The 9,500-nt window shown below is 38.0% G+C and overlaps 1 protein-coding gene across 2 annotated transcripts; it reads right to left on the reverse strand.

The window, feature by feature from the left end:
* Positions 1-363: 363 nt before the first annotated feature.
* On the reverse strand, positions 364-2,642 carry FOXI1 (forkhead box I1). 2 transcript variants are annotated; one of them, XM_018558339.1, is made up of 2 exons: positions 2,017-2,642; positions 364-1,517 (listed from the first exon to the last, which is right to left on the reverse strand). In XM_018558339.1, exons 1-2 carry the CDS (start codon positions 2,588-2,590, stop codon positions 979-981), a joined length of 1,113 nt encoding a protein of 370 aa, XP_018413841.1. In that variant the 5' UTR covers positions 2,591-2,642; the 3' UTR covers positions 364-978. The 2 variants fall into 2 exon arrangements, with proteins under 2 accessions (XP_018413841.1, XP_018413842.1); XM_018558340.1 differs by having other exon boundaries at positions 364-1,255; positions 2,013-2,642.
* Between the last annotated feature and the right edge of the window lie 6,858 nt (positions 2,643-9,500).

Raw genomic sequence — 9,500 nt, forward strand, 5'->3', positions numbered from 1 at the left:
GCTGTTCCTCTATGGTTCTACTAATGTGCATAAATATTTTTATGTTCCAAGTGTAATTTATTAAAGAAAGCCTGTAAATAGTCGATTTTGTACAAACAGTGCAATAAGCAAAGTGCTAGGTGCAAAGTGCAGTAACCCAGACCATTAGTTCATCAGTCTGAAGTAAGATCATTACAAGGTAGATTATGGTAAGATGAAGAGGTTACTGAAGTTTGCCGTTAGTACAGGCTTTTTGCCCTGTTGCACTGAATAAACCTCAACATTATGTAATTATATAGTAAACATGTGTAATACAGTTCTAACTTCAGTCCAGTCTGGTCATAGTAGCAACATACAAGAGATGATTATGATGTTCTACATGCTACTGACAAAAACAAATACACAAGCTTAATCAATTTGATAACATTTTATTACAAAATAACCCTTTCCCCTCAGTGATGTCTGATGCAATATATAAAATATTTTATATTAAAAAAGAAAGACAAAGTATTAAAGTCACTTCTGCACCACATTAGTTGCCCCTACCCAGGTTTATTATTCCACAGTAAACATCTATAAGTTTAGGCTGTAGAAAAAGACCTTATAACAACTGTTTCTCAGCTAAAGCTTTGCCTTTCAACACAGTGAGAATTTGCATCATCTTGCACAGTAATATTCAGATAAATATACCTACTTTGAAACTACAGCATCTCTAAAATGTATGCACTACAGAATGTAAAGCAGTAAATGGCAGTGTGTAACTAGAGGGCAGTTCAATGTGACTGAAGAACAGTTAACTACAGAAAACGATTTTTATGCTATGCTTGTCTGCAGTACATACATTGTGTGTATGTTTGTGTGACCATCAGCTTGTGTGTATCCATAAATACAGTACACATACACAAACATTCAGATTATCTGGTACAGTGATTCTTATCTGTTGATGAAGGTATACTTCATTACAGTATACTGTAAGGTTTTTATACCTTATTCTGATGCTTATACCTCTGTTCCTTCTCGGGAGAAAAGGGTATTGTTTGTAATGCTGTTGTAAAAGTGGGGATTGAACTGATTTAGTAAAGAACTACTGTAACCAAAGGGATTTGACGACACAGTAGAGGACCAGTCTGATCCTCCATGGCTTGGTATGTTTGAAAGTGGTGAGTATGTGCTGAAACCAGCTGTGTTCTGTGACATTTTGTCAGATGTTTCATTACTGAGTCCAAGTGGTACTGATCTACTGACAGAACTGGCATTGTTAACATAAGCAGTCATACTAGAGAGAAAATTGTTAAGGCATGGTGTTATGGCGGGTGGAGATAGTCTTTTTTCAGTTGAGTCATCAGTTCCCGGTGAGGAACTCTCCAGCATGTCTTGATGTTCTCCATTTTTTGGGCTGTCAGGCAGTGAACTCCCTTCTGTTTTATCAGAGGTTAGCTGTCCAGTGGTATCAGACTTTCTCTTTCTCTTTCTGCGGAAATTTCCATTGTCAAACATTTTTTCACAATTTGGGTCCAAAGTCCAGTAATTTCCTTTTCCTAGCAACAGAAAATATAATGCTTAGTATTTTTTTTCATCTCAGATACAAAAGCTTAAAGATCATATGTGTATGTCTACTTTACAAGCATCTGAACTTTTTTTTAGCAGGATTCATGCAATATTTCACTGATTATGATATGTGTGGCTGGGCAGATGAAATACAGTTTCAGACAAAGCAATAGGTAATGATCAACTAGAAAAACAAAGAAAACAAAAAATGACTCTAACATGCTATTCTTTCACTCTTGAAATACACAAAGCATCAATCTACAAGTAAGATGCATAGACATTTCCTCATAGTTCCTATTACTGTTTAAACTGCTTTGAATTTTTTTAAGCACACTGAAGCATCTACAGTTTAAAGAATGATATTACAGCACTTAGTTTCAGATATATAATTACTTATAGGAAAGATGTTTTATATCAACAATAAGAAAATATATTATTATTAGGAGATGTCACTAAATGTCATAAAATTGGTAAAAAAAAGGCACTTACCTGGGTCATCTTCATCCCTCGGAACTTTTTTGAAGCAGTCATTTAGGGATAAATTATGCCGGATAGAGTTTTGCCAGCCAGCTTTGCTTTTGTTGTAGAAAGGAAAGTTGTCCGCAACATACTGGTAGATTTGGCTGAGTGTCAGTCTTCTATCTGGAGCACCATGTATTGCCATGGCAATTAGGGCTGAGTAGGAATAAGGTGGTCTCACCAATTTCATGAGTTCTTCTTGGGATGGAATTTGAAGCCAGCCTAATTCAGATCCTCCTAAGCCATGCATGTTAGGCAAAAGCTGCCTCTGCATCCCATATGACTGAGGCATGAAATGGCTGGTGTTGGATCCTTGCAGGTAGGGAGGTGGTGTGATGGATGGCCCATTCAGCCACAGGTAGGGATTTGCAGTAGTGCTGTAATCTCCAGTCTCAAAATTTGAAGGTCGTTGAGGACTAGGCATAGTCTGAGGGTGGAACATGCTGTCACAGTAGATATTTATCTCTGGAGGTTCTTGCCCAATGTTTGGAAACTGTGGTCCACAGCGAGGTGGAGAATGTGTCTGTGGATCAAAGGCACTCATGATATAAAGCTGGTAGGCTAGAGAGCCAGATGCACCTGTGCTTGCAACTGTCCCTGAAACAGGTGTATCACCTGTGCCCTTCCTCAGCACTTCTTATACACCTGTCAGTAGCTAGGTTTTTGAATATGCTCCGCCCAGCTTTCACTGACTGGCTGGAGATGAAGTGATAGTCCTTTTTTGGAATGCTGGCAGCCTATAAACCCATTTCAAATTTATGAGAGTTTATCTTTCAAATGAATGGAATATTTTTTTCAAGTTCTCTAAAAAAATACTAATGTTTCATAACAGATTTAGGATAGGTAAAGTCCTAACAGTGAAAAAAAGCATTTAACAAAATTATGTCAGTACAAAAAAGGAACAAAATGCAGTTAAAACTTAACACTGTAAAATTTTATAGATGTTTAAAAAAGGACTGTATTGCAAAATAAGTAGGGCAAAGTGTTCTTATTTTAGCAGAAAGTGTGTTTTATGTTTGATACATTGCATGCACTAAAACACAAACACTAAAAAAATTATTTCACAGATAACCCACATGTATATTAAAGCTGAGCAATGATTTTATATGTGTCAAAAAATGCACTTATGAAATGTAAAACATTTACTACTCCTGCTACTTACTACAGTGCACTGCCTTCTGTTTATGGTCTGGAGTTCTTGCTGTTTAATTACCATATAAAGTGAGATAAGCATCACATATCATCTTTACCCTTCATAATGTTTAGTTTCCTGCATACAGTGTTTGTGCAGACATCTTGTCATTCAATGCAATGTGCATTGATTCATGAATATTTCCTCCTTTAGTACTTTGCTGCTAATGCATTAATGGATTTTTATAATTACAACTCAGTTTTGTGTTTTACATAATTTACAATTACAAATTACATACTACTGTGAAAAAAACAAAACACTGCATAGCAAAATACAAACATTTCACTGAGAATACATACTTGGGGGCTTGCAATCAAATTGTTATTGAGAGTTAAGTAGTTACTTTGAAAAATAATCATTTTATTCAAATTTTTTAATCATGCCAAAATCTGCGCTTTAATCATAAATCAGATTTTGAGGGTTTATAAAGTTATCTTGATTTTACTTTGCTTTAGCACTTTTCAGGCTATTTTAAACAGAAAACAAAACAGGTGAATAATAAAAAGTATTAGTATGGTCCAGATAAAAAAGGATATTCCTATTCATAATCTAAAAAGATTACATGACAAAAGAGTAAACAGTTTAAAAATAGTTCACTATACTGCAAAAAAAAACAAAAAACAACTAAATTATATATATATAATTGCATGTAATTTGTATGTTAAAAAAGTAATCTCTGCAAAAAAGAAAATCATAGAAATAATGTGCACATAATTTGCTTAGATTTATGGGCAGATTAAAAGGCCTAGGTGTAAAAAGAAATGTGGCTTCTACATTCCATCTTCACATTTCTAAGATGTTGAGTGAAAAAACCCATAAACCTATAAAAATTAGTATGTCAAGCTCATGTTATCTATAGCAGCTATAAAGGGATAGTCCCAGGTAAGTCCAAAAATGATAGCAAGCTTTTAGCTATTCTTTGACATATTGTTTATTTAAGACAGGTTGCCTGTTTGGTTGTTTTTATTGTTTTTGTTTGTTGTTTTATCAGATAAGAATAATAGTGTTTATGTGATGCAGTGTGCTCCCACTGCTGGCTGTCTTGTCTTTGATGACGCTAGTTATTTGTTTGTACCACCAATGCTACTTTGTTACTGATAAGTAGATGTCTGTGTTTGTTTGAAAGGTGGAGATGGCTCTCAAGACAAGAAATGATCCTTGTTCTCCACATCTTAGCACCTGCTATTCAAAGTCTGGAAATGGTAGATACCAGACTGATAGCTTTGGATGCCCTTTTTTTCCTTAGTTAATCCTCATTGACACATTTGGCCATACAGGGAGGATCTCCATTCCAATATTAAAAATCATCAGTCTCTGGAAAGATTCCTTTTCATCTCAACTGCATAATCCATGCATCTCGACTGTATAATCGGCTTCCAATACCATCTCTATGCCGATGACACTCAAATTTATCTTTCTACTCTACAACTCACCCCCTCAGTGTCCTTGCATGTCACTAATCTACTAACTGACATATCTGTCTGGATGTCACAACACTTCTTAAAACTCAAGCTTTCAAAAACTGAGCTCATGATATTTCCTCCCGCCCGTGCACCTTCCCCCAACTTTTCCCTTGAGATTGTTAACACAACTATCCACCCCTCCCCCCATGCCAAGGTCACAGGTGTCATCCTTGGCTCGGACCTCACCTTTCTTCCCCACATCCAATCACTATCCAAATCCTGCCGCCTTCACCTTCGTAACATCTCCAAAATACGCCCCTTCCTCACCAATGAAACCACTAAACTACTCATCCACTCACTTGTCATATCTCGTCTTGACTATTGCAACTCCCTCCTCATTGGCCTACCTCTAAACAGGCTATCCCCCCTTCAGTCTATCATGAATGCAGCTGCTAGACTCATCCACCTGAGCAACCGCTCAGTGTCTGCAACCCCCCTCTGTCAATCCCTCCACTGGCTTCCAATAGCCCAAAGGATAAAATTCAAAATATTAACAACCACTTAAAAAGTCATCCACAACTCTGCCACCGGCTAGATCTCAAACCCGGTCTCAAAGTATCATCCTAACCGCCCCCTCCGCTCTTCCCAAGACCTCCTGCTTTCCAGTTCCCTCGTCAACTCCTCCCATGCTCGCCTCCAGGACTTCTATACAGTCTCTCCCATCCTCTGGAACTCTTTACCCCAACCTGTCCGACTATCTCTCACTCTGACTGCCTTTAGGTGATGCCTTAAGACTCATCTCTTCAGAGAAGCCTATCCCACCTCACCCTAACCACTCTACCATCACCTTCTCAAACAATTTATCCCCACACAGCTACCTCCTCATGTATTACTTGCCCCTCCCTTTTAGATTGTAAGCCCTCAGGGGCAGGGCCCTCCTTACCATCTTGTCTTGAATTGTATTGTGATTGTAATGTCTTCCTTATATTGTAAAGCGCTGCGCAAACTGTTGGCGCTATATATATCCTGTATAATAATAATAATCACAACATAGTGTGAATAAGCAGTGCAATAATCTATGAAAAATGAGAATTAAACCTTTTTTTCCCTTGAGAATTGTATAGGGTCTAAATATTCAGACGCCAGTCATTAAACCCTGAATCAATTCCTTCTTCACCCTACATGTATATATTCTGTACAGTATATGTTAATTAAACCATTACTGCCTATGTGTTGCATCAGCAGAGATCTAGACAAGTCATGCACTCATTTTTAGCCTACCAAATCTCCTGCATTGCCTTTTTCACATATGCCTGTGCCCCTTATATGAAGAGATTTTTATGGATATGGAGATAATTCATACTGTGTGCCAATCTCTACAACTGCATGATTTAGCATGATTAGCAGTTGATAGCAGGCCCCTCCAGATGTCAGCACACAGCTTCAGATTACTTCCAAATCCTCTCACCCCAGAATCCCTTAAAACTGGGGATATCTACTATGAAAATTATAACCAGTGCTCAGATGGTCACATCCTGCTCCCAGCACCTCCGAATTGATCAAAAAATGTCATAGGTGGCCTCATTAATTAATAATGAGATAATATGTATTGCTTTTAGTATGAAGCTTTTGGAACACTAACCGACTGTTAATGGTGTTGATTTTCTTTTTAAAGAGAGAATAGGAAATCTCTCGCTACAGATTACTCTAACATGCTGCAAAATTTCTGTAACTGATAATAGACACTTAAGGGCAAAATCAATAGCAATAGATAGAGAGCATTTTGGTCATCATAGCAAACTGATGTTGTAGTTAGCAGGTTGGTGTGAAGCTTGCATGTCCCAAATTATATCTAAACAATGTACCCATGCTTTTGTCTAACTCAATCCTGAATAATGATGAGAAAGAAACAGCATTATAAAGATACAATCCTATTTTCTGATTCTCTCTGTTATTTGTATTAATTTTATATAGTATGCAATTGCTTATACCTTCTGTGCTTGTTCTGGGAGGTAAAATGAGTGCTACCTGTCTGTTCTTCTCTGTACGGCAATAGCATTGACAGCATCTCCTGTGTGAATGAGGACTGTAATAGCTGGTATATGCTTTATTCATTATAACATTATAATGTTACTGTTACAGTATATTTGTTGCAGTTCATTTGTACCACAAACATAGATTTAGTGTTGTTTAAATTGCTGAATGTGTGCACTTTTTATAAACAATTTTAAAATTTCAAATGTTCAAATTGGAAAAAAGTTTTTTTTTATATTTTTGCCTTCAGAATATATAAGAAATAGAATTAGTTTTGGAGGACAATACCACCAAAAGGAAGTCAGTTTAGTCCCCAAAGAATAATACATGTAGCTATTTGGTAACATAAGTAACATCAATGTTATTGCCGAATCAGTAGACCAATTGCTGCAAAGTAAATATTGCTATGCAAACTACTAGTATGCTAGGCTGAACCTGTAAGTCAATAGAGTGCTCTGCTCTTACAAGACTTGGCCTAGACACCATCTAAACCTGTTTGCATGGTTAGTTGGCATCTACTGTCTATAAGCAGCTAAATGTATCTTGTATCACTTTACAGCTTAAATTGATCCCATGTTCTGTAGTGGCATAGCAGCTGGCAGAAGAAACCATAGTGCCAAGCGTTCTGACACACTAGGACGTGTCAGATAGCAGGGGTCCCCTTTGCTATTCAAGAGAGCAAAGATTTAACAAATTGTCTGCTGAAAAGGTAGGTATTAAGTAGGGATGCACCAAAATTTCAGACGCCAAAACATATTGGCCGAATATGGCATTTTTGGCAAAATGCCGAAAGTACCATCTTTCGGCCGAAATTGCAGTGCATGCCTAGTTTCTCTCCTCCATGCTGGGCACTTCTCTGTGTCCTTTCTGACACAGTGCAGGGTCCAGCAGGGAAGAGAGAAACTGTCAGAGGAGGCCGAGCGGGGGAGGAGAGTGCTGTGAGCATGTCACAGGAGGCTGGGCTCTCCTTCCGCACCGCCCCCCTCTGCCCCCTCTGACCGATTAGGATGGAGAGTGGTGTGGGGGCGGAGATAGAGCCGAGCACTGTCACAGGAGCCCAAGCCGGCAGTGATCGCTGACTGCTTGTAAATAACTGGACATAGTATGAGTTACTGTGTATCAGGTATGAATGAATAGGAAGTGATCTACATCACTTCCTATTCATTCATGATTGTGGACATGGTAACTCACACTATCTCCACAAGTTATGAATGAACAGGAACACTCAGTATGGAGAATTCCTGTTCATGTATAACAGGGGATGCAGAAAAAGAGATTGAGGACTCTGTGTACTCAATTTCTTTTTCTATTTTAAAAGGGAAATATCAGGGGTTTGTTTAGACCCCTTATATTTCACTGAAGCCCCAGCAATAAAGTTAAAAAATAAAAATATTTATTAAAAACAAATCAATGTATACAAAATAAATAAAATATAAAAAAGTTAAAAAAATATATATATTTGAAAAAATTTAAAAAAGTTAATTTTTTTTTAATTTTGGTACACCTCTAATATAAAGCTTTTTCTATTACAAGCTGCCTGTCATTTATTTATTTATTTTAGAATGACAACAGGGTCACTTTAAATAAAAGGTATCACACTTGGGCTTGTGTGAGAATCTAAATATACAGACCTAATCAAATCAAATGTGCACTGGCACAAGGGACATTATAAACCATACAAGCTTTTATTACCTCTTTTTAGGAGCCTGGCTTAGGGGAGGATTGTTACAAATCTAAAACATCACTATGTACTGTAACTGCATCATAGTGTATGTATATTGTTTGTTTTAGAAAGCTTTCATGGCTGTTGTGCCATCAAAGTTTGTGTGCCTGGAGGACTGGTATGGTAGTACAGGACACACTTACATTTGGTCAGATTAGTAAATATTCTGTCATAAATTATTTTAATTGTTAATGCTTATGTATAAAATGTGTATGTTTGTTTCCTTATTTACAGGTCTAGATGAAAGGGGGAAAAATTTACAAATTGCCTCTGTGCTTTCGCCATCAAGGGGCCTACAATACAGCAGTGGGCATAACTGTGGTGGTCACCAAATCAACTGTAATCTCTACAGTTACCACTTTAGCAGTTACACTTTAGAGTGAAGAAATGGCATCACCCTGACAAGAAAAGCCAAAGTGATAACAAAGGAGTGCTGGTCCAATGCCCCACCCAATCTGTGCTGATCTTACTCGCTATACTGCTCTTCTCCTCTAGTTTCAGTGCCCCACTTCTCTTTAAAGTCTCTCTTTCTCCACACCCTCACTGTACTGTGCATTTTGCCTGTCTCCAGAGCCCTTCTGTTCTTCTCATCAACTTCCATTGTCCCTTGTCTGTCAGCTCTCCTCTGTATTACTCCTCTCACCTGCTTTCACCCACTGTGTACTTCTGCTTTCATCTACATCTAGTGTCTCGTATCTTTGTAAAGCCATTTTTTTTCCTCCAGCACCCACATCTTCATTATTGCATCTCCATTAGCCTTCAGTACTGCTCTTTGGACTCTGTACTGATGCTTTTGATTGCCTCCACTCCCCCACTTCCTTTTTTTGTAAAGCCCCTATTGTCCACCTCAAGATCCCCTTGCAATGCTACTCTCTACCTTTATCATATCTCAATATTACTTCTCTAGTGTACCTTCAGAATCTTCCCACACTGCTTTTCTCTTCCACTATCTCCCCTTCCCCAATTAGCACTTCTCAGCCCCCCATTTTACGTCTCTTCCCTGTCATCTCCCCTGCACTGCACCTTTCCTTTGCCTCCAGGATCCCCTCGCCCACACCCCAGCCTTATCCATGAACAGCATCTTTCTTGTATTACTATACTG

The sequence above is a fragment of the Nanorana parkeri genome, unplaced genomic scaffold (assembly GCF_000935625.1).
Source record: "Nanorana parkeri isolate BGI_ZX_2015 unplaced genomic scaffold, ASM93562v1 scaffold332, whole genome shotgun sequence".
Taxonomy (NCBI): Eukaryota; Metazoa; Chordata; class Amphibia; order Anura; family Dicroglossidae; genus Nanorana; species Nanorana parkeri.